This window comes from Littorina saxatilis, linkage group LG7 (assembly GCF_037325665.1).
Source record: "Littorina saxatilis isolate snail1 linkage group LG7, US_GU_Lsax_2.0, whole genome shotgun sequence".
Classification (NCBI taxonomy): domain Eukaryota; kingdom Metazoa; phylum Mollusca; class Gastropoda; order Littorinimorpha; family Littorinidae; genus Littorina; species Littorina saxatilis.
In genome coordinates, this window is record NC_090251.1 from 57,969,680 (window position 1) to 57,996,543 (window position 26,864).

The 26,864-nt window shown below is 41.6% G+C and overlaps 3 protein-coding genes and 1 non-coding gene across 4 annotated transcripts in view; 2 read left to right on the forward strand and 2 right to left on the reverse strand.

The window, feature by feature from the left end:
* LOC138971896 (uncharacterized) overlaps window positions 1–7,184 on the reverse strand; it is an 8,725-nt gene extending 1,541 nt beyond the window's left edge. The window contains exons 1-5 of the mRNA XM_070344734.1: window positions 6,666–7,184; window positions 6,151–6,335; window positions 5,568–5,738; window positions 2,289–2,579; window positions 1–1,380 (exon numbers count right to left, since the gene is read on the reverse strand). The exon at window positions 1–1,380 is cut by the window's left edge and continues 1,541 nt beyond it. Coding sequence (XP_070200835.1) covers window positions 793–1,380; window positions 2,289–2,579; window positions 5,568–5,738; window positions 6,151–6,335; window positions 6,666–6,930 — 1,500 coding nt within the window. The 5' untranslated portion in view covers window positions 6,931–7,184 and the 3' untranslated portion in view covers window positions 1–792. The remainder of the gene's footprint in view (window positions 1,381–2,288; window positions 2,580–5,567; window positions 5,739–6,150; window positions 6,336–6,665) is intronic.
* Window positions 7,185–7,545: 361 nt separating this feature from the next.
* Window positions 7,546–12,533, forward strand: LOC138970259 (uncharacterized). Its single transcript, XM_070342754.1, has 2 exons — window positions 7,546–7,557; window positions 11,634–12,533. The coding sequence occupies exons 1-2, from the start codon at window positions 7,546–7,548 to the stop codon at window positions 12,531–12,533; spliced, it is 912 nt and encodes a 303-aa protein (XP_070198855.1).
* Window positions 9,488–9,560, reverse strand: Trnaf-gaa (transfer RNA phenylalanine (anticodon GAA)). The gene has a single exon. It is a non-coding gene; the product is annotated as a tRNA-Phe (tRNA).
* A 787-nt stretch (window positions 12,534–13,320) lies between the features above and the next one.
* The window catches only part of LOC138971904 (aldo-keto reductase family 1 member A1-like), a 94,050-nt gene continuing 80,506 nt past the window's right edge, over window positions 13,321–26,864 (forward strand). The window contains exon 1 of the mRNA XM_070344748.1: window positions 13,321–13,332. The gene's annotated coding sequence lies outside the window, so the exon portion shown is untranslated. The remainder of the gene's footprint in view (window positions 13,333–26,864) is intronic.

A 26,864-nucleotide genomic window follows, 5' to 3' on the forward strand; every position in this document is an offset into this window, starting at 1 on the left:
AAGTAGATCTTTACTGTACACGACCTGACCACACAGTTATGCCTATTCAAATGCGCGTTGCAAAATGTGCGCTTGGAATCTTCTTTTTTCTATGGCGGTACTGACAATATCGTTATTGAAACAATCCCAGTGCACTAAGGGATTTATAGAGCAAATCTCGAAAATAATTATTGAACTCAGCACTATGCGCTTCGTTCAATAATGAATTTTCTCGATTTGCTCTATAAATCCCTTAGTGCACTGGGATGTCTCAATAACTTAAATAATAATAAAACACTACAAGTGCAAAGTGATTACATACATTTTAACAATATAACAAAGCAACAGAGAAAAACCCAAGTTATTAACATTCACATACATGTACTAACAAACACAATTATTCACTCACTGCATACAAACACTCTCGCTGTTATTTGACGTGTCTGGCAAGAATAGTCACATGACGGACAAACAAGTACATTTTCACAGTCTTAAATATGTCTGGCTTGTAGTAGCATTGTCTTAACTGCTGTTCAACACACATTAAGCATAAAATGCAACACTTTAGTTAACACGTACACACGCAAACACGAACTCACACACACAAACAAGCACGCACGCACACGTACACGCACTCACACACCCACACGCACGCACACACACACAGATTAGGGGAGGGTGGGGCAGGTAGGGTCAGGAATGTTGAATGTTGAATTATTGTATTGCAAAAGGATTAAAGTTTTCTTAAAAAGTTGTTTGAAATGTTTTCACTGGTTAATCTTTGAATGAGAGTGAAAAAGGATTTTTTTGACCCTACCTGCCCCACCCTCCCCACACATCGTCAAGTCCGCCAATCTGCATGTCATTTCCTTCACTACCGCTAGGCACCACGACCTCTCTATGGCAACAGCCACGTGTCACCGGGCACCATGCATAATCATATTGAGTAAGTCCATTCTCTACTTCATCGGACTGTTTTCTTCCAAGTTCTGCCATGCGCACGAACACACGGCAACCACTGCGCATGACTCGTGCCAGCTGCACGCGCACGTATTGCCCGGATGTGAGCAGACGACTGAAGGATGTCTTCCCAGAGTGCACTTTAACAACGCGTCCCCACATCACGTGACGTCGACGACCCGGATGTGTCTGGACGGAAACTTCCAGAAACACTGTCCTCTGATCTGCCTTCGGTTTGTTCGTGGAACTTTTGTTCAAGTCATGTCGAAATTTAGCCAACCCCGAGAGACTGCTGCGCCATGTTCCTGACGTCACTTCCTGGTCTGCCGGAACTGCGAGCAGTTTCCACGATGTCCATGTGAGGTCTCTGAACTTGAACTTGGTGGCAGGAACTTTCTCCCTTCTCAGTTTTGTGAGTTTGGACTTTGGTCGACTTGTGTGCTGAAACACAATGTCATGGTCGATTTTCATAAGTAAATCCATTCAGTCTGCAAATGACACAGACTTTAGGCAAATAAATAAAATAACGAATCAATTCTTAAAACAGTATGCACTGACCTCAAAATCGAGCAGGATAAGAAAATGAGTGGGAGTGTGTGTGAACATGGGTGAGTTGTATGTGTTTAGAGATTCACAGTGATGTAAAGTGGACTGGGTGGCCGAGTGGTAACGCACTTGCGCTCGGAAGCGAGAGGTTGCGAGTTCGACCCTGGGTCAGGGCGTTAGCAATTTTCTCCCCCCTTTCCTAACCTAGGTGGTGGGTTCACGTTCTTTCGAATGAGACGAAAAACCGAGGTCCCTTCGTGTACACTACATTGGGGTGTGCACGTTAAAGATCCCACGATTGACAAAAGGGTCTTTCCTGGCAAAATTGTATAGGCATAGATAAAAATGTCCACCAAAATACCCGTGTGACTTGGAATAATAGGCCGTGAAAAGTAGGATATGCGCCGAAATGGCTGCGATCTGCTGGCCGATGTGAATGCGTGATGTAGGCCTATTGTGTAAAACATATTCCATCTCACACGGCATAAATAAATCCCTGCGCCTTGAATATGTGCGCGATATAAATTGCATAAAAAAATTTTTTTTTAAATAAAAAAATCCCTGCGCTTAGAACACTGTACCCACGGAATACGCGCGATATAAGCCTCATATTGATTGAAGTGCGGAACACACAGTTGTTAAAAAAACATACACTTGTCCTCGGCAGTACTCGCCATTTGCAAGTAATACAAGTCACCAAACCACTTCATATTGTTAAAATAAGGAGCTATGCAAACAAACACCCAGAATAGAATAACGAAACAAAGGCAAAGAATAGCAAACAAATCAATTCAGAAACTCACCTTATTTGCCGCATTGCAACGTTTTAAAGTCGCTCTGCCTTTTGTTACCGCCCGGCATCTAGGCGCCGAACATTTCCCGGGAGGCACAGTCAAAGATGGCGGGATGACATCAGAATCACTGGTAGTGGAAGATCCAGATTGCATCTTTGAATCTGATGACGTCACAGCCAGTGCGACGTCAGAGGGACTGCCGGTAGAATGCCCTCGTCGTAAAACGTCGAAGATTCCCTCCAAGTCTGGGCTTGGTGCTGCTGTCGTCTTTGTTCGGGCTTCAACCTCTGCTTGAAAGTTCTGTTCAGCAAAACAAAAGAGACAACGTTAGAAGGGAGCGAACGTATTTTGAAGAGCGTGTAAAGAAAGCAAAGCTTGTGAAATAGAGCACCACATGAAAATGTAATACATCCTTGTTGATTTGCTTTCACCTTTGTCTGTGACTATTAACACATGGGCATGGCGATGACACGTGCACCATCACAGGTCTGCCCTGGCGGTGCTGTCACAACCTGTCTACTGGAAACACTTGCCAACTAACAGCCAGGCTACATTGTGAGCACAGTGGGATTTAAGAAAGAACAGTATTAGTTATTGTTAGATTTGACTGTGATATCAACATTTATCAGTCTGAATGTCGAGAAAGCTGAAATCATATCAGATCGAGGCGTTAGCCTCGATCTGATATGATTCAGCCTTTCGAGACATTCAGACTGATAAATGTTGATATCACAGTCAAATCTAACGATAACGATTTTATCGCATTCGATTTCGGAACAGTAGGAATCATAAACCTACCAAAGAAGTCAGACAAACGCAAGGGAGGCTACTGCCTTGTATTTAATGTTGGAAATGTTGGGTTGTCTTTTCCTGTTTTCGTAACTTTGCTGCTCTTACTTTTATTTGTCAGTAACTGGTTCTTTTTCTCAGACAAAATAAAGCATTTATAATGAAAAAAGAACACAAATATACGGTCGAAACAGATCACCAACAAAGGCTAACAAGTTCAGTGGAGTTGCCAGTTCGAAGGAACAGCGAAGAATGTCCCAGTTACTTCCTCAGTCGTACTCTTTTTATATTTAGTCAAGTTTTGACTAAATATTTTAACATCGAGGGGGAATCGAAACGAGGGTCGTGGTGTATGTGCGTATGTGTGTGCGTGCGTGCGTGCGTGTGTGTGTGTGTGTGTGTGTAGAGCGATTCAGACTAAACTACTGGACCGATCTTTATGAAATTTGACATGAGAGTTCCTGGGTATGAAATCCCCGAACGTTTTTTTCATTTTTTTGATAAATGTCTTTGATGACGTCATATCCGGCTTTTCGTGAAAGTTGAGGCGGCACTGTCACGCCCTCATTTTTCAACCAAATTGGTTGAAATTTTGGTCAAGTACTCTTCAACGAAGCCCGGGGTTCGGTATTGCATTTCAGCTTGGTGGCTTAAAAATTAATTAATGACTTTGGTCATTAAAAATCTGAAAATTGTAAAAAAAAAATAAAAATTTATAAAACGATCCAAATTTACGTTTATCTTATTCTCCATCATTTGCTGATTCCAAAAACATATAAATATGTTATATTCGGATTAAAAACAAGCTCTGAAAATTAAATATATAAAAATTATTATCAATTTTTTTTTTTTCGAAATCAATTTAAAAACACTTTCATCTTATTCCTTGTCGGTTCCTGATTCCAAAAATATATAGATATGATATGTTTGGATTAAAAACACGCTCAGAAAGTTAAAACAAAGAGAGGTACAGAAAAGCGTGCTATCCTTCTCAGCGCAACGAATACCCCGCTCTTCTTGTCAATTCCACGTGCACTGCCTTTGCCACGGGCGGTGGAGTGACGATGCTACGAGTATACGGTCTTGCTGCGTTGCGTTGCGTTCAGTTTCATTCTGTGAGTTCGACAGCTACTTGACTAAATATTGTATTTTCGCCTTACGCGACTTGTTGACTGTTCGATTTGGCAATTCTGAACGATGGCAGGAACTGAAGTGCGCCAGGCAGTATCAGCGAAGTCCTCAGGCTCATTTTCTGTGCCCAAGAAAGCTTCCAGGTATTTGTCGGTATCGGCGGACTGCATAATAATGTTGTCGAAGCTCAGTCTCTGGCTCAGTCTCGCTTACGACACATCCAAAATGGCGTCCTCCGACGGCGCTGTGACTGTGAAAGACGCTGAAAGTTGTTCGGTTGATGTTGTATGGCTACGACTAAGAAAGGTGGACAATGGTTCATGCAGGTGCGAACTGTTTAAATCGGCTGCTCATTTCCTGCCTTTTTGTGAGTGATGTGCGCTGAAACACTGCAAGAGATCTCACAGTTTTCTAAGTACTGCCACTACTGGTACTTTCAAGGTCAGCTTTGTTTATGGCTGTTCCAACTACCTCAGTCGGTAAGATTGTAACATTCTGTTCTACTACTTCTCTGTTAAAGCTGGGCGGGAACAGTGGGATTTTATTCATTGCACAGCTTAATTTTTCTGATTCAATTACTTTTCTTTTATACATTTGTGATTTAAAAAAAAAAGGAGACATTTGTTTCCTTCAGGTGAGATTTTATTCTTCAAAATTAGAATTGGAAAGCTACTTCCTGCGCGATGTCAAATTCACTAGGAACTTCCTGCGCGATGTCAATTGATATACAGTTCCTAGTTGACCAATGACAAAAGCTGTTTTTGTCATGTGATCAGTACAAATGCGATAATATTTGTTATTGGTTTTACAGATTGACAAAGGTGCCACTAACAAGATTATTTCAACGAACAAAATCCCACTGCACAGGAAGCAGCCTGCTGTTGATGTGAGTGTGTTGATGTGAGTGTGTTGATGTGAGTGTGTTGATGTGAGTGTGTTGATGTGAGTGTGTTGATGTGAGTGTGTTGATGTGAGTGTGTTGATGTGAGTGTGTTGATGTGAGTGTGTTGATGTGAGTGTGTTGATGTGAGTGTGTTGATGTGAGTGTGTTCCAGCTGAGTGGTTCTCCTTCCCCGTGTAAAAGCCGGGACGGTCAGTTGACCGGGAGAGGGTAGCTTGTATGGTCAGACAGACAGACACTGATGATACAGATAATGTTTCTGTTTCCAGTTTGTTTGTTTTGTCCAAATTACACGTTCCCATAACGTACCATTCTTGACTTGTTTGTTCCTTCAAATTCTTAATACTACCTTAAAGATGTAAACCCAAAAAGAAGCAAAATGAAGAAAGATGGAGGATAAGGGTAAGGAGCATTAAAGAAGGGACGAGTACACATACACGTATCAAGACATCATTACTTTGATTTACCTCCAGAAACTCTGCCCCTCTCTCCTTGTAGCAGATGGCCATGATGACGTCACACAGGTGTCCAAACTGCGTCAGCTTCAGATGCTGACCGCCTGTTGCCGCAGCCATCTTGGAGAAAAACTTTGAGGAGTCTTCGTCGTCAAACACCTGCACCCCGTAAATCTTGACTCCCTGTAATTTGTAAGATAAAGACATACGATATATCTTGACTCCCTGTAATTAGTAAGATGAAGACATACGATATATTGACTGCCTGTAATTTGTAAGATGAAGATATAAGATATATTGACTGCCTGTAATGTGTAAGATAAAGACATAAGATATATTGACTGCCTGTAGTTTGTAAGATGAAGATATAAGATATATTGACTGCCTGTAATGTGTAAGGGTGTGTGTGTGTGAGGGTGTGTGTGTGTGAGGGTGTGTGTGTGAAGGTGTGTGTGTGTGAGGGTGTGTGTGTGTGAGGGTGTGTGTGTGTGTGTGTGTGTGTGTGTGTGTGTGTGTGTGTGAGGGTGTGTGTGTGTGTGAGGGTGTGTGTGTGAGGAGGGTATAGGCGGGAAGGACGGCACCAAGCCACACTCACCATCTGTGCCAGGAGGTCAACCTGCTCCTCCCAGTCCAGCCTGTCTCTGTTCTGTGGATCGTCTACAGCGTGGGGGTAGGCGTCCCCGATCATCACCAAGATCTTGTCGCTGCCACCTCCACTCGTCCAGTCCAGCTTTTCCCGCACCATCTGCAGCACCAGCTCGTAACACTCCGCGGTGTCACCTGGTTGCAACATTATCACAAAGATTTCATTTCTATCTGTGTGAATGTTTTCAATGAAGCAGACTTAAGGGGCAAAGACACTGTGTCTAAGAATTCACACACGATGCTCTGCTTTCAAGTACTAGTCACGTGATGTCCGGGTAACTGAGCATTCTGGATCCGCATAATTCTCACGAACTGCTCATGTCTATATTTAGAGTGCCTACCTCCCTTTAGTTTCTAAGAGCAAATAACAAACAAATGAATACATAGATAAATACATGAATGAAAAATAAATAAATAAATAAATACACAAATAATTAAATCAATTAATTAGAAAAATATACTGACCACCTCCGGTTCCTTCCAGACCGTCCACAAACTGGACCAGCTCCGGCAGATTTGACGTCAGGTTCTGTGTCTGCGTCAGATAGAACACGTGCTCGTCACAGTAGTCTCCGTGCGCGATCGCCGCCATCTTGATGCGAGGGATATCCGCCAGGAGGCGCTGCATCATGTGTGACACGCGACCTTTGACCTCGTCCAAGGCCTGTGACATTGACCCCGTGGTGTCCAGGGTGAATACGACATCCATGGCGTCTGACTGGGGAAACATGGTGACCGGTGTTGGCTGATCTGTTGATTGTACTTCCAATTGCTGAAATTAAAAGTAGAATTGTTTCTCAATGTGATGCATGAATGACTGTGAAAAACTGGAAAAAGACTGCTCATCAAACCAGCCATGCCAGTCAATCAAAAATAATGTATTTCAGCGTAAGTAGATATGTTGAAAAAAAAAGGAAAAAAAAAAGTTTAACAAAATCAATCAAAACAACACACACACACACACACACACACACACACACATACACACACACATACACACACACATACACACACACACATACACACACACACCCACACCCACACTCAAACCCACACCCACACACTCACACACACACACACTCACACACACACCCACACCCACTCACACACACACACTACACACACACACTCACACACACACACACACACACACACACACACACTCACACACACACACCCACCCACCCACCAACACACACACACACACACACGCCAAGAGAACATGGAGTAAAACCATACCTTGGATCACTGCAGTGAGAGATGCTTTTCTTGATATAAATTGCAGCACCGTGCACACTAAAATGGCCGCAACTCACACAGCTACACAATCTTACATTTAGATAAGATGACACAGAAAGTGAGTTCAGATAATCTGATAAAAAACTTCAACATAGATTCAACTCGTCAAGCTAGTAGTCTTACAAACAACTGCATTGCTGAATCGTTCGTTCCGATCTTTATACACACACAGCTTGTAAAGAAAGCAGAGCTTCGCGGATCGCTTGTGACCTGGATCGATAAGCTGTACCAAATTTAGCCAGCGTCTCTGATTGGGTGATTCTTCACTGCGGGCACTGGGTCAAAGTTTCCCTAGACGTCACAATGCTTCGCGGAGTACGGGAAAGCTCTCTTGTTAAAAACCTGGCGCTTGGTATTGTTCGCTTCTTCTGTGCAGTGAGTTTTGCTTTATTAGTGGTAACTGAAATTATACTTGCTCTGACATTATACTTGCTATGGTCACACTGCTATACTGCTAGTGACTGACATTATACTTGCTATGGTCACACTCTGCTATACTGCTAGTGACTGACATTATACTTGGTATGGTCACACTCTGCTATTAGTGCTATACTGCTAGTGACTGACATTATACTTGCTATGGTCACACTGCTATACTGCTAGTGACTGACATTATACTTGCTATGGTCACACTCTGCTATACTGCTAGTGACTGACATTATACTTGGTATGGTCACACTCTGCTATTAGTGCTATACTGCTAGTGACTGACATTATACTTGCTATGGTCACACTGCTATACTGCTAGTGACTGACATTATACTTGCTATGGTCACACTCTGCTATACTGCTAGTGACTGACATTATACTTGCTATGGTCACACTGCTATACTGCTAGTGACTGACATTATACTTGCTATGGTCACACTCTGCTATACTACTAGTGACTGAAAGTTCACTTATCGAGCTGAGACTTCACTGAAACTATTATAATGTATATGCTCACACTCGATACTGGTAGTGACAGATAGACTGAAAGTTCGCTTATCGAGCTGAGACTTCCCAGAGAGGCACATAGTAGTAGCTCCTTGTTTCTCACAGAGACTGACGTCACATTTGTGAAGGGGTTGAAAGAAAGAACACAACTAACGTGTAAATGCAACGTTCACTGCAATGAACAGCGGATAGCGATTAGTTTTAAACACAATACCGATGTGATGCTCTCCGATGTCCTGTCATTTTGCTTATTACTATTAGTCACGACTTCAACATGTAGAAATGGCATTGCTTACGCCGCACATCAGATGGCCATTGGTGGGTGGGTGCGGTGTGTGTGGCGGGGCCCGGGGGGGGGGGGGGGACACGACGATATATTTATATATATATATATATATGTGTGTGTGTGTGTGTGTGTGTGTGTGTGTGTGTGTGTGTGTGTGTGTGTGTGTGTGTGTGTGTGTGTGTGCGTGTATGTGTGTGTGAGAGAGAGAGAGAGAGAGAGAGAGAGAGAGAGAGAGAGAGAGAGAGAGAGAGAGAGAGGGAGAGAGAGATTGATTGATTGATTGATTAAACTTTATTACAGAAGGATGGAGATTTTAGGCGTTGCCTATAGTCTTACAATCTGTCCTTGCTAACTAACATGAATACAAAACAGACATGAAAACATTATGAGAGAGAGACTGAGAGAGAGAGAGAGAGAGAGAGAGAGAGAGAGAGAGAGAGAGAGAGAGAGAGAGAGAGAGAGAGAGAGAGAGAAAAGAAAGAGGGAGAGAGAGAGATTTGTGTGTATTTTTAAATTCCGTTGTGAAAAAGGTATAATGTTAAGATCATTGTATTAACTTGCTAGTTAATTGTATCCTTATTTTTCCCGTAAATAATTATTGTTTGTAGTGTACTTAGTGTGGGTTTTTTTCAGAATGTTTATGGCGTTTATAACTACGGTTAAATAAAATCTCTTTTCTTATTCACTTGAACTTATTGTAAAAATAATGTGAGTCAAAGACTGGTGAAATCTGAAAAAAATGTGCCAACCGCCGGTTTGTGTTCCGTGCCGGAACCCGGGATCGAACCAGGGACCTTTAGATCTTCAGTCTAACGCTCTCCCAACTGAGCTATTCCGGCTGACGAGAGAAGTCAGGTTAACTACAAAGATAATCCCACTACCCAGCGTGAGTAATACAAGGGTCGCAATCCATGGAGCGTTTGCTGGACAGTGACAGTGTGTACTTGTTGTCTCCCTTACTTGACATGAAACGCTTTCTATGTCGGCCTGTCCTTGCCATGCTCTCTGCGATGCTTTAAAGGTCAACATCGTCTGGTCTGCGGGCGCGACAGATGTAGCTCTGTTTTGTTCGCATTTGGCCACTGTTGTAAAGAGTGTGAATGACGTTTTAGTTTAGATGTCAAGCGCTTAGAGCAAGCCTTTTTAACGAAAGTTTTTGATTTAGCGCTATATAAATGTTCTTCTTCTTCTTATTATTATTATTATTAATATATCCGATGTCGTTAGCATCACTAACTTTAGCTCTGTGGCTTTCTACTTTACGTGACAGGGCTTTGTGTTCCCATATCAAAACAGTGGAGGCGAATTCAGTATTAGAGCTCACAGTCCTGTGTTATAGCTGCCTTGTTTTGTTTAGCGTGTGCTGACAAAACAAGCCCCTTGTCGTCAAGTGTTAAACGGTTTGTCTTTCGCCGCTAGCCTGCAGGCGAGTTGGCGTTGTTTATCTCTGGTGGCCACTGTTTATAATTCAGAATCTCGGAACCGAGTCTCAGTAAAAACTCTTGGAGAAGTCTGCAAAGCGAAGACCAGAGCTTTTTTGCTATGTATGTGGGGGTTTTGCAGACGACATTTTGAAGCATACGCGTTGCCATGACTGCATCAAAATGTTGTATTAAAAACTTCGATAAAGTATCTCAGTTGCACATTTTAGCAAGGTCAATCATTATGCTAATTTAAAATCGCTTCAAGCACTTATTGATTCAAACCAAAACTGTGAAATATAATCTGCTAACACTTTCTTTTATCTATCTAGAGAGTATTGCCAGGATGGTCACGTGCTTCCGACTTAAATAAACGGGATTATGTATGGATGAACCGAGTTGCATTCACTGAAGTGGCCGTAACACAGGTTAAATAGCAATCTGTTTAAGCACACAATCTCCCCCCCCCCCTCCCCAGCCCCCCAAACAGATTAACAAAATAAAAGAAGATGATTTTAGAAACAGCAGCCGGAGAGAGGCCCGGGGGGGGGGGGGGGGGATTAAAGATTGGAATTTAATTATAATTGGATAGATCCGGCGGAGATTTTTTTGTTTGTTTGTTTGCTTAACGCCCAGCCGACCACGAAGGGCCATATCAGGGCGGTGTTCCGGAGATGGTTGTTCGACTTTAAATACACGCACGCACGCACGCACGCACACACACACACAAACACACGCGCGCACACACACAAACACACGCGCACACACACACACACAAACGCACGCACGCACGCACACACACACAAACACACGCGCACACACACACAAACGCACGCACGCACACACACACACACAAACGCGCACACACACAAACACACGCGCACACACACACACAAACGCACACACACACGCACGCACACACACACACACACACACACACACTGGCGCAAACCGGCACACACACACCTAGAAAAATATGTAAGATAAACATTTTATTGTTGATTGAAATGAGCAACACAAACTGCAACACTTCCTTCAAAGTGTCTAAATGCTTGTTCGGGATTTAATACAGTTTTAAGTCAGAATTAAGTATCAGAACATGCAAAAGGGCAATAACCTATGGACACATTAGTAGTTTTATTAACTAAATGTACTTCAAACGTATGTTGACATGGCAGTACACTATCATTCAACAATGCCAATCTGACCCAGCAAGCAGTCAAGGTCTTTCTCTATTTTGGTATGTGCCCAAGTGGAGGAATGGTTTATGAAAAGCAATCTGCTGTACAGCAGGTACCAACATTTTACTGAGAGAAAGAGTAAACCCGATTTTAGAGTGTGCATATTTAGACTGACCTAGATCATATATTTCTGCTATCGATCTCTCTCCCTCTGTATTGCTCTGCACACTTATAAAGAAAACTGCATACGGAAAAAAAGCAAATGATTCCTTAGCCGCTTGTCTACACGTTGACCCCCTCCATAAAACAGTCTGCCCTCAAGCTGAACTCGCACATCAAGCACTATAACTACTCGCCATTGTCTGCCCTCAAGCTGAACTCGCACATCAAGCACTATAACTACTCGCCATTGTCTGCCCTCAAGCTGAACTCGCACATCAAGCACTATAACTACTCGCCATTGTCTGCCCTCAAGCTGAACTCGCACATCAAGCACTATAACTACTCTCCATTGTCTGCCCTCAAGCTGAACTCGCACATCAAGCACTATAACTACTCTCCATTGTCTGCCCTCAAGCTGAACTCGCACATCAAGCACTACAACTACTCTCCATTGTCTGCCCTCAAGCTGAACTCGCACATCAAGCACTATAACTACTCTCCATTGTCTGCCCTCAAGCTGAACTCGCACATCAAGCACTATAACTACTCTCCATTGTCTGCCCTCAAGCTGAACTCGCACATCAAGCACTATAACTACTCTCCATTGTCTGCCCTCAAGCTGAACTCGCACATCAAGCACTATAACTACTCTCCATTGTCTGCCCTCAAGCTGAACTCGCACATCAAGCACTATAACTACTCTCCATTGTCTGCCCTCAAGCTGAACTCGCACATCAAGCACTATAACTACTCTCCATTGTCTGCCCTCAAGCTGAACTCGCACATCAAGCACTATAACTACTCTCCATTGTCTGCCCTCAAGCTGAACTCGCACATCAAGCACTATAACTACTCGCCATTGTCTGCCCTCAAGCTGAACTCGCACATCAAGCACTATAACTACTCTCCATTGTCTGCCCTCAAGCTGAACTCGCACATCAAGCACTATAACTACTCGCCATTGTTCACAAGGCAAAACTCATATTTACACAAACAGCTAGAATACCGAATCAACAACCTCCATTCAATATTAATGTCGTCCAACTAAACAAGGGAGGCCTTTGCCTTACACTGAAAAACAGCTTACTCGGCTCCTTTAATTATCATTATCAATTGCAAACGAAAAAGAAGAGATATATTTTCACACAGTAAATCTGCGATTGCAGAGAGATAAAATTAGACAACGTAAACCCAAACATGCGATTTCTTTTTATATGCTTCTCTCGCTGAAAACAAAAAGATGTTGAGATAAAAAATTTAAAAAAATATATGATTTAGTGCTTCTGCGACCATCCCAACGAAATATAGCGTCTCTCCTGTAGGTTCCAGTTAAAAGGATGTGAAAATGAAAAGTACAGTCACAAATATTTACAAAAGAACTTTAGACTCCATCTTGCTTCTTCTGCCCTGTCCGATCAGTCCAAGCCCGAACAGCGTGTAAGTGTATGAGTGACACAATTCTCGGATATCATATTATTTCAACACAGACATCATGCACTCGAGCAATAAGCGATTTCACCTATCCTTCGCTCCCAGATAACTGTTACTGCGAGGTTTAGGTGCAGTACTTGCATCAAAGCGGATTGAACAATCTATCAGTGGGTTTGGTCGTGTGATTCAGTATTTACTGAAATGTACATCATTATAACATCAAATCTAAGCTATCATAGTCATGTTTTTTTCATATTCACGTCAAAATGGTTCAGTAAAACAAGCAATTTACTATTAACAATGCAACATGTATGGACAATTTTCGCCCAAAAATAACAGCGAGTGTCCTGTTAAGAAATACGCTAAGAATTAAAAGTGAAACAAATTTCACATCAACATTCCATACACGTACAATCAGGCGCTCATCACTGAAACATTGGGTGTTGTGCAGTGAAACATACAGGTAGCATTTCGTACCAACGTCTATTGTACAGCTTCTTATCTAATTAACAGTGGAACATACAGGTAGCATTTCGTACCAACGTCTATTGTACAGCTTATCTAATTAACAGTGAAACATACAGGTAGCATTTCGTACCAACGTCTATTGTACAGCTTATCTAATTAACAGTGAAACATACAGGTAGCATTTCGTACCAACGTCTATTGTACAGCTTATCTAATTAACAGTGAAACATACAGGTAGCATTTCGTACCAACGTCTATTGTACAGCTTATCTAATTAACAGTGAAACATACAGGTAGCATTTCGTACCAACGTCTATTGTACAGCTTATCTAATTAACAGTGAAACATACAGGTAGCATTTCGTACCAACGTCTATTGTACAGCTTATCTAATTAACAGTGAAACATACAGGTAGCATTTCGTACCAACGTCTATTGTACAGCTTATCTAATTAACAGTGAAACATACAGGTAGCATTTCGTACCAACGTCTATTGTACAGCTTATCTAATTAACAGTGAAACATACAGGTAGCATTTCGTACCAACGTCTATTGTACAGCTTATCTAATTAACAGTGAAACATACAGGTAGCATTTCGTACCAACGTCTATTGTACAGCTTATCTAATTAACAGTGAAACATACAGGTAGCATTTCGTACCAACGTCTATTGTACAGCTTATCTAATTAACAGTGAAACATACAGGTAGCATTTCGTACCAACGTCTATTGTACAGCTTATCTAATTAACAATGAAACATACAGGTAGCATTTCGTACCAACGTCTATTGTACAGCTTATCTAATTAACAGTGAAACATTCAGGTAGCATTTCGTACCAACGTCTATTGTACAGCTTATCTAATTAACAGTGAAACATACAGGTAGCATTTCGTACCGACGTCTATTGTACAGCTTCTTATCTAATTAACAGTGAAACATACAGGTAGCATTTCGTACCAACGTCTATTGTACAGCTTCTTATCTAATTAACAGTGAAACATACAGGTAGCATTTCGTACCAACGTCTATTGTACAGCTTCTTATCTAATTAACAGTGAAACATACAGGTAGCATTTCGTACCAACGTCTATTGTACAGCTTCTTATCTAATTAACAGTGAAACATACAGGTAGCATTTCGTACCAACGTCTATTGTACAGCTTCTTATCTAATTAACAGTGAAACATACAGGTAGCATTTCGTACCAACGTCTATTGTACAGCTTCTTATCTAATTAACAGTGAAACATACAGCAGGGGTCGACACTAACTTATTTGGCCTGGGGCCACACTGGCCCCAGAGATGGAAATTGCTGGGGCGGAAAACAAAAATCTGGGGCCCACTCTCAGTAGACAGTATTCACGTGCGGCAATGTTTTTCTTCATCGTACTGAAGCCAGGGAAATTATTTCAACCATTTGACATTGACATTACGACAGCGCTTCGCGCTTTTGGCTGCATCGGTCTCCTTTTTATATTTAGTCAAGTTTTGACTAAATATTTTAACATCGAGGGGGAATCGAAACGAGGGTCGTGGTGTATGTGCGTGTGTGTGTGTGTGTGTGTGTCTCTGTGTGTGTCTGTGTGTGTGTGTGTGTGTGTGTGTGTAGAGCGGTTCAGACTAAACTACTGGACCGATCTTTATGAAATTTGACATGAGAGTTCCTGGGTATGAAATCCCCGAACGTTTTTTTCATTTTTTTGATAAATGTCTTTGATGACGTCATATCCGGCTTTTCGTGAAAGTTGAGGCGGCACTGTCACGCCCTCATTTTTCAACCAAATTGGTTGAAATTTTGGTCAAGTAATCTTCGACGAAGCCCGGACTTCGGTATTGCATTTCAGCTTGGTGGCTTAAAAATTAATTAATGACTTTGGTCATTAAAAATCTGAAAATTGTAAAAAAAATTAAAAATTTATAAAACGATCCAAATTTACGTTTATCTTATTCTCCATCATTTGCTGATTCCAAAAACATATAAATATGTTATATTCGGATTAAAAACAAGCTCTGAAAATTAAATATATAAAAATTATTATCAAAATTAAATTGTCCAAATCAATTTAAAAACACTTTCATCTTATTCCTTGTCGGTTCCTGATTCCAAAAACATATAGATATGATATGTTTGGATTAAAAACACGCTCAGAAAGTTAAAACAAAGAGAGGTACAGAAAAGCGTGCTATCCTTCTAAGCGCAACAACTACCCCGCTCTTCTTGTCAATTTCACTGCCTTTGCCATGAGCGGTGGACTGACGATGCTACGAGTATACGGTCTTGCTGAAAAATGGCATTGCGTTCAGTTTCATTCTGTGAGGTCGACAGCTACTTGACTAAATATTGTATTTTCGCCTTACGCGACTTGTTTCGTTTCTCTCCACCCTGTTCTTCATATTCATCTCCATTTCCATGTCTTTTTACACCAGGGATGTGTCGCCACATTTTGCGTTTGGCATTTGAAGGCGATACTTATCTCTCACGCTAAAGAGCGCAATCTGGGAGTTATTTCCCTTGCAGCATTGTCCTTCGACGATTTCAATGTTTTTTTTTTCTTGACTGCGGCATTGATCGTAACGTAAATTTCAGTGCCGACTTTGACTGGCGATATTTAGTGATTGGCTCTGGCATTAGAATTTTCGGTTTGTCATTGTTGGAATTTATCCTGGGGCGGAGTGGGCCCCAAGCTTCGGCAATGTTTGGGGCGGAACACAAAACTCTGGGGCGTTCCGCCCCCCGCCCCCGCTAGTGTCGAACCCTGAATACAGGTAGCATTTCGTACCAACGTCTATTGTACAGCTTATCTAATTAACAGTGAAACATACAGGTAGCATTTCGTACCAACGTCTATTGTACAGCTTATCTAATTAACAGTGAAACATACAGGTAGCATTTCGTACCAACGTCTATTGTACAGCTTATCTAATTAACAGTGAAACATACAGGTAGCATTTCGTACCAACGTCTATTGTACAGCTTATCTAATTAACAGTGAAACATACAGGTAGCATTTCGTACCAACGTCTATTGTACAGCTTCTTATCTAATCAGCATTGAAACATACAGGTAGCATTTCGTACCAACGTCTATTGTACAGCTTCTTATCTAATCAGCAGTGAAACATACAGGTAGCATTTCGTACCAACGTCTATTGTACAGCTTCTTATCTAATCAGCAGTGAAACATACAGGAAGCATTTCGTATCAACGTCTATTGTACAGCTTCTTATCTAATCAGCTGTGAAACATACAGGTAGCATTTCGTACCAACGAATATTGTACAGCTTCTTATCTAATCAGCATTGAAACATACAGGTAGCATTTCGTACCAACGTCTATTGTACAGCTTCTTATCTAATCAGCATTGAAACATACAGGTAGCATTTCGTACCAACGTCTATTGTACAGCTTATCTAATCATCAGTGAAACATACAGGTAGCATTTCGTACCAACGTCTATTGTACAGCTTCTTATCTAATCAACAGTAAAACATACAGGTAGCATTTCGTACCAACGTCTATTGTACAGCTTCTTATCTAATCAACAGTGGAACATACAGGTAGCATTTCGTACCAACGTCTATTGTACAGCTTCTTATCTAATTAACAGAGAAACATACAGGTAGCATTTCGTACCAACGTCTATTGTACAGCTTCTTATCTAATCATCAGTGAAACATACAGGTAGCATTTCGTACCAACGTCTATTATACAGCTTCTTATCTAATTAACAGTGAAACATACAGGTAGCATTTCGTACCAACGTCTATTGTACAGCTTCTTATCTAATTAACAGAGAAACATACAGGTAGCATTTCGTACCAACGTCTATTGTACAGCTTCTTATCTAATCATCAGTGAAACATACAGGTAGCATTTCGTACGAACGTCTATGATACAGCTTCTTATCTAATTAACAGTGAAACATACAGGTAGCATTTCGTACCAACGAATATTGTACAGCTTCTTATCTAATTAACAGTGGAACATACAGGTAGCATTTCGTACCAACGTCTATTGTACAGCTTCTTATCTAATCATCAGTGAAACATACAGGTAGCATTTCGTACCAACGTCTATTATACAGCTTCTTATCTAATTAACAGTGAAACATACAGGTAGCATTTCGTACTAACGAATATTGTACAGCTTCTTATCTAATTTACAGTGGAACATACAGGTAGCATTTCGTACCAACGAATATTGTACAGCATTTTATCTAATTAACAGTGAAACATACAGGTAGCATTTCGTACCGACGTCTATTGTACAGCTTCTTATCTAATTAACAGTGAAACATACAGGTAGCATTTCGTACCGACGTCTATTGTACAGCTTCTTATCTAATTAACAGTGAAACATACAGGTAGCATTTCGTACCAACGTCTATTGTACAGCTTCTTATCTAATCATCAGAGAAACATACAGGTAGCATTTCGTACCAACGTCTATTGTACAGCTTCTTATCTAATCATCAGAGAAACATACAGGTAGCATTTCGTACCAACGTCTATTGTACAGCTTCTTATCTAATCATCAGTGAAACATACAGGTAGCATTTCGTACCAACGTCTATTGTACAGCTTCTTATCTAATCATCAGAGAAACATACAGGTAGCATTTCGTACCAACGTCTATTGTACAGCTTCTTATCTAATCATCAGAGAAACATACAGGTAGCATTTTGTACCAACGTCTATTGTACAGCTTCTTATCTAATCATCAGTGAAACATACAGGTAGCATTTCGTACCAACGTCTATTGTACAGCTACTTATCTAATCATTAAAGGAACATACAGGTAGCATTTCGTACCAACGTCTATTGTACAGCTACTTATCTAATCATCAAAGGAACATACAGGTAGCATTTCGTACCAACGAATACTGTACAGCTTCTTATCTAATCATCAGTGGAACATACAGGTAGCATTCCGTACCAACGTCTATTGTACAGCTACTTATCTAATCATCAAAGGAACATACAGGTAGCATTTCGTACCAACGAATACTGTACAGCTTCTTATCTAATCATCAGTGGAACATACAGGTAGCATTCCGTACCAACGTCTATTGTACAGCTACTTATCTAATCATCAAAGGAACATACAGGTAGCATTTCGTACCAACGAATACTGTACAGCTTCTTATCTAATCATCAGTGGAACATACAGGTAGCATTTCGTACCAACGTCTATTGTACAGCTTCTTATCTAATCATCAGTGAAACATTCAGGTAGCATTTCGTACCAACGTCTATTGTATAGCTTCTTATCTAATCATCAGTGAAACATACAGGTAGCATTTCGTACCAACGTCTATTGTACAGCTTCTTATCTAATCATCAGTGAAACATACAGGTAGCATTTCGTACCAACGTCTATTGTACAGCTTCTTATCTAATCATAAGTGAAACATTCAGGTAGCATTTCGTACCAACGTCTATTGTACAGCTTCTTATCTAATCATCAGTGAAACATACAGGTAGCATTTCGCACCAACGTCTATTGTACAGCTTCTTATCTAATCATCAGTGAAACATTCAGGTAGCATTTCGTACCAACGTCTATTGTACAGCTTCTTTTCTTATCTTTCTTTATTTGGTGTTTAACGTCGTTTTCAACCACGAAGGTTATATCGTGACGGGGAAAGGGGGGAAATGAGATAGAGCCACTTGTCAATTGTTTCTTGTTCACAAAAGCACTAATCAAAAATTTGCCCCAGGGGCTTGCAACGTAGTACAATGTATTACCTTACTGGGAGAATGCAAGTTTCCAGTACAAAGGACTTAACATTTCTTACATACTGCTTGACTAAAATCTTTACAAAAATTGACTATATTCTATACAAGAAACACTTAACAAGGGTAAAAAGAGAAACAGAATCCGTTAGTCGCCTCTTACGACATGCTGGGGAGCATCGGGTAAATTCTTCCCCCTAACCCGCGGTTTTTTTTTAATCTTATCATCAGTGAAACATACAGGTAGCATTTCGTACCAACGTCTATTGTACAGCTTCTTATCTAATCATCAGTGGAACATACAGGTAGCATTTCGTACCAACGAATATTGTACAGCTTCTTGTCTAATCATCAGTGAAACATACAGCTAGCATTTCGTACCAACGAATATTGTACAGCTTCTTATCTAATCATCAGTGAAACATACAGATAGCATTTCGTACCAACGTCTATTGTACAGCTACTTATCTAATCATCAAAGGAACATACAGGTAGCATTTCGTACCAACGAATACTGTACAGCTTCTTATCTAATCATCAGTGGAACATACAGGTAGCATTTCGTACCAACGAATATTGTACAGCTTCTTATCTAATCATCAGTGGAACATACAGGTAGCATTTCGTACCAACGAATATTGTACAGCTTCTTATCTAATCATCAGTGGAACATACAGGTAGCATTTCGTACCAACGAATATTGTACAGCTTCTTATCTAATCATCAGTGGAACATACAGGTAGCATTTCGTACCAACGAATATTGTACAGCTTCTTATCTAATCATCAGTGGAACATACAGGTAGCATTTCGTACCAACGAATACTGTACAGCTTCTTATCTAATCATCAGTGGAACATACAGGTAGCATTTTGTACCAACGAATATTGTACAGCTTCTTATCTAATCATCAGTGGAACATACAGGTAGCATTTCGTACCAACGAATATTGTACAGCTTCTTATCTAATCATCAGTGGAACATACAGGTAGCAGTTCGCACCAACGAATATTGTACAGCTTCTTATCTAATCATCAGTGGAACATACAGGTAGCATTTCGTACCAACGAATATTGTACAGCTTCTTATCTAATCATCAGTGGAACATACAGGTAGCATTTCGTACCAACGAATACTGTACAGCTTCTTATCTAATCATCAGTGGAACATACAGGTAGCATTTCGTACCAACGAATACTGTACAGCTTCTTATCTAATCATCAGTGGAACATACAGGTAGCATTTCGTACCAACGAATATTGTACAGCTTCTTATCTAATCATCAGTGGAACATACAGGTAGCAGTTCGCACCAACGAATATTGTACAGCTTCTTATCTAATCATCAGTGGAACATACAGGTAGCATTTCGTACCAACGAATATTGTACAGCTTCTTATCTAATCATCAGTGGAACATACAGGTAGCAGTTCGCACCAACGAATATTGAACAGCTTCTTATCTAATCATCAGTGGAACATACAGGTAGCATTTCGTACCAACGAATATTGTACAGCTTCTTATCTAATCATCAGTGGAACATACAGGTAGCATTTCGTACCAACGAATATTGTACAGCTTCTTATCTAATCATCAGTGGAACATACAGGTAGCATTTCGCACCAACGAATATTGTACAGCTTCTTATCTAATCATCAGTGGAACATACAGGTAGCATTTCGCACCAACGAATATTGTACAGCTTCTTATCTAATCATCAGTGGAACATACAGGTAGCATTTCGCACCAACGAATATTGTACAGCTTCTTATCTAATCATCAGTGGAACATACAGGTAGCAGTTCGCACCAACGAATATTGAACAGCTTCTTGTCTAATGAGCAGAATTCGGATCATTATACAAATTCGTTTGAACGGCCACCACTACCCCCACCCCCCTCCCCACCTGCACGCAACCACTACCCGCCCTCTCAAAAACAAATCAAAACCCGCACCAACATTTTCATGCAAATAGAAGCTTACGCCTCGTTTTGTTATGACACATTTAAAAAAAAAAGTTTTCATATACACACCAAAAAAAGAAACATGTTCCGTTTTATTGAAGCAGAATTAAAGAACTCATCCACGGCTGATTAATAACTACAACAAACGTCAACGTCGCTTTCAAAATTGCAACACAAAAATGAATCCATTGACCATGGTACATTAATATTAGGAATGTACAGCTGAGAAGCATTTTGTACAGTGTCAGCCAGTCGCATCATTGGTGAAGGACAAGTTGAGGGACAATAAACTTGCAGCAGTAAATATACACAGCAAAAATAAGTTTTCAAAAAATATCAACGTCAAAGCAAGAAAGTAACAACAACAAAATGTCAAGCGTACCGGCATTAATGAATTACTATCAGAGAAGCATATTAAAAGTACTGCAATAACAGTACTCAAACACACAGTACACACCATAGACAACCGGAAAATAGCAACTACAACAAAACCTAACCAGAAAAACAAATCACGCAAACAAAACCCAAGAACTAATGAATAATTATTTGACATTTTAAATCAGCAGAAATATTCCATACAGAAAAAAAGCCTTTTTACACTGTCATTGTGTAAGACCAGCACATTTCCTATCGCTGATGCAATCATCAGACGGCACACACATTGTCTAGGCGGACAAAATCAATCAGCCTTAATCGGTTCCATCTCCCAACGAGCGCATCCTATAACGTTATATACTCTCCCTTGTGGCATACCAGAGTAACCGATGGCGTGTTCGCTGAAATAAAGGCAACACAAATACGTTTGAAAACATCAATTGATTGATTAACAAATTGCCAGACAAAAAGGTAAATCAGCAACGCAATGTGTGACAAATATAGAAGCTGTGGATCATAACGTCACGCCAAAAAAAGGCAAAACAAGTCATCAACAATTTGCAAAGTATTACGCTGCATTACGGCAACAACAAAGCTACACAGCATATTATTTGTGCAACACAGAAAAGCTCATTTAAAAATAACAAATATAAACAAAATCATTCCGCATAGCTACCTTCAGCACAGGAGAAATGCATGACATACACGAGTACTTCAATTCCGAATTAAGTGCGTTTTGAGAGAACTCTGAAACTCATAAGACGAATAATATTCCAAACTCAAGACTCGGCAAACACGAACAGTTAAACATGCGCGTTTTTTCTTTATATTTTTTTTTTAATCTAGGTTTAAGTAGCATTTGATAATGACATTAGTGGGTACCCCCTCCCCCTTCATCCCCCGTCCTCAAACATTCGTCAAGTTCGCTTTGGTCAAACACAGAATTCTAATTCGGGTAAGTCGAGGATCTAAGGAAGGCCGTCCATTTGCTCTTCTATGGCGCGCGCTACGGTGTTTGGTATACAAGGCATAGCCGCAAGCTAGAAAGTACAATTGTCCAAATAAAACAGAGTGGTAAAGGGGTTGTTAGAAATCATACAAGAAAACAAAATCTAGTTGCCTTATATATTTGCTTTTCTAAAAGTACCTCAAGCCTCGTGATTAACACGTTTACAAAGTAATAAAACATGCAACTAGAAGAGCTATTTTCATTAAGTCATTCTCCAAGTAAAGATATATAATCATAATATAGAACATCACCAATACACCTGCACGCATGTTTCATATAAAGGGGCACAGACTGGATTCACACAACATTACGCACATAATCTTCCAGGTTAGAATCAGAGCACAGTGTTATAGTACACACAGATACATCACAGGAGGACTGTACTCTGCTTCCAGTCAAAACAGCTTGGCTGTACACAGACACGCCAGTAGACAGATGCTACCATCACCAAGTCTTGGTCCTGCCACAGCAACCTTTGACCCACAGACACAAGACAGTCTGTGTTCACTCTTGATGACCCACACACAGAAGACAGTCTGTGTTCACTCTTGATGACCCACACACAGAAGACAGTCTGTGTTCACTCTTGATGACCCACACACAGAAGACAGTCTGTGTTCACTCTTGATGACCCACACACAGAAGACAGTCTGTGTTCACTCTTGATGACCCACACACAGAAGACAGTCTGTGTTCACTCTTGATGACCCACACACAGAAGACAGTGTGTGTTCACTCTTGATGACCCACACACAGAAGACAGTCTGTGTTCACTCTTGATGACCCACACACAGAAGACAGTCTGTGTTCACTCTTGATGACCCACACACAGAAGACAGTCTGTGTTCACTCTTGATGACCCACACACAGAAGACAGTCAGTGTTCACTCTTGATGACCCACAGACAGAAGACAGTCAGTGTTCACTCTTGATGACCCACACACAGAAGACAGTCAGTGTTCACTCTTGATGACCTACACACAGAAGACAGTCTGTGTTCACTCTTGATGACCCACACACAGAAGACAGTCTGTGTTCACTCTTGATGACCCACAGACACAAGACAGTGTGTGTTCACTCTTGATGACCCACACACAGAAGACAGTCTGTATTCACTCTTGATGACCCACACACAGAAGACAGTCTGTGTTCACTCTTGATGACCCACACACAGAAGACAGTCTGTGTTCACTCTTGATGACCCACACAGAAGACAGTCTGTGTTCACTCTTGATGACCCACACACAGAAGACAGTCTGTGTTCACTCTTGATGACCCACACACAGAAGACAGTCTGTATTCACTCTTGATGACCCACACACAGAAGACAGTGTGTGTTCACTCTTGATGACCCACATTCAGAAGACAGTCTGTATTCACTCTTGATGACCCACACACAGAAGACAGTCTGTGTTCACTCTTGATGACCCACACACAGAAGACAGTGTGTGTTCACTCTTGATGACCCACACACAGAAGACAGTCAGTGTTCACTCTTGATGACCCACACACAGAAGACAGTCTGTGTTCACTCTTGATGACCCACAGACAGAAGACAGTCAGTGTTCACTCTTGATGACCCACAGACAGAAGACAGTCAGTGTTCACTCTTGATGACCCACACACAGAAGACAGTCAGTGTTCACTCTTGATGACCTACACACAGAAGACAGTCAGTGTTCACTCTTGATGACCCACAGACACAAGACAGTGTGTGTTCACTCTTGATGACCCACACACAGAAGACAGTCTGTATTCACTCTTGATGACCCACACACAGAAGACAGTCTGTGTTCACTCTTGATGACCCACACACAGAAGACAGTCTGTGTTCACTCTTGATGACCCACACACAGAAGACAGTCTGTGTTCACTCTTGATGACCCACACACAGAAGACAGTCTGTGTTCACTCTTGATGACCCACACACAGAAGACAGTCTGTATTCACTCTTGATGACCCACACACAGAAGACAGTGTGTGTTCACTCTTGATGACCCACACTCAGAAGACAGTCTGTATTCACTCTTGATGACCCACACACAGAAGACAGTCTGTGTTCACTCTTGATGACCCACACACAGAAGACAGTGTGTGTTCACTCTTGATGACCCACACACAGAAGACAGTGTGTGTTCACTCTTGATGACCTACAGACAGAAGACAGTCTGTGTTCACTCTTGATGACCCACACACAGAAGACAGTCAGTGTTCACTCTTGATGACCCACACACAGAAGACAGTCTGTGTTCACTCTTGATGACCCACAGACAGTAGACAGTCTGTGTTCACTCTTGATGACCCACACACAGAAGACAGTCTGTGTTCACTCTTGATGACCCACACACAGAAGACAGTCTGTGTTCACTCTTGATGACCTACAGACAGAAGACAGTCTGTGTTCACTCTTGATGACCCACATACAGAAGACAGTCTGTGTTCACTCTTGATGACCCACACACAGAAGACAGTCAGTGTTCACTCTTGATGACCTACAGACAGAAGACAGTCTGTGTTCACTCTTGATGACCCACACACAGAAGACAGTCAGTGTTCACTCTTGATGACCCACACACAGAAGACAGTCTGTGTTCACTCTTGATGACCCACACACAGAAGACAGTCAGTGTTCACTCTTGATGACCTACACACAGAAGACAGTCTGTGTTCACTCTTGATGACCCACACACAGAAGACAGTCAGTGTTCACTCTTGATGACCCACAGACAGAAGACAGTCTGTGTTCACTCTTGATGACCCACACACAGAAGACAGTCAGTGTTCACTCTTGATGACCCACACACAGAAGACAGTCTGTGTTCACTCTTGATGACCCACACACAGAAGACAGTCTGTGTTCACTCTTGATGACCCACCGACAGAAGACAGTCTGTGTTCACTCTTGATGACCCACAGACAGAAGACAGTCTGTGTTCACTCTTGATGACCCACACACAGAAGACAGTCTGTGTTCACTCTTGATGACCCACACACAGAAGACAGTCAGTGTTCACTCTTGATGACCTACACACAGAAGACAGTCTGTGTTCACTCTTGATGACCCACACACAGAAGACAGTCAGTGTTCACTCTTGATGACCCACAGACAGAAGACAGTCTGTGTTCACTCTTGATGACCTACACACAGAAGACAGTCTGTGTTCACTCTTGATGACCCACACACAGAAGACAGTCAGTGTTCACTCTTGATGACCCACAGACAGAAGACAGTCTGTGTCCACTCTTGATGACCCACACACAGAAGACAGTCAGTGTTCACTCTTGATGACCCACACACAGAAGACAGTCTGTGTTCACTCTTGATGACCCACACACAGAAGACAGTCTGTGTTCACTCTTGATGACCCACACACAGAAGACAGTCTGTGTTCACTCTTGATGACCCACAGACAGTAGACAGTCTGTGTTCACTCTTGATGACCCACACACAGAAGACAGTCTGTGTTCACTCTTGATGACCCACACACAGAAGACAGTCTGTGTTCACTCTTGATGACCTACAGACAGAAGACAGTCTGTGTTCACTCTTGATGACCCACATACAGAAGACAGTCTGTGTTCACTCTTGATGACCCACACACAGAAGACAGTCAGTGTTCACTCTTGATGACCTACAGACAGAAGACAGTCTGTGTTCACTCTTGATGACCCACACACAGAAGACAGTCAGTGTTCACTCTTGATGACCCACACACAGAAGACAGTCTGTGTTCACTCTTGATGACCCACACACAGAAGACAGTCAGTGTTCACTCTTGATGACCTACACACAGAAGACAGTCTGTGTTCACTCTTGATGACCCACACACAGAAGACAGTCAGTGTTCACTCTTGATGACCCACAGACAGAAGACAGTCTGTGTTCACTCTTGATGACCCACACACAGAAGACAGTCAGTGTTCACTCTTGATGACCCACACACAGAAGACAGTCTGTGTTCACTCTTGATGACCCACACACAGAAGACAGTCTGTGTTCACTCTTGATGACCCACCGACAGAAGACAGTCTGTGTTCACTCTTGATGACCCACAGACAGAACACAGTCTGTGTTCACTCTTGATGACCCACACACAGAAGACAGTCTGTGTTCACTCTTGATGACCCACACACAGAAGACAGTCAGTGTTCACTCTTGATGACCTACACACAGAAGACAGTCTGTGTTCACTCTTGATGACCCACACACAGAAGACAGTCAGTGTTCACTCTTGATGACCCACAGACAGAAGACAGTCTGTGTTCACTCTTGATGACCTACACACAGAAGACAGTCTGTGTTCACTCTTGATGACCCACACACAGAAGACAGTCAGTGTTCACTCTTGATGACCCACAGACAGAAGACAGTCTGTGTCCACTCTTGATGACCCACA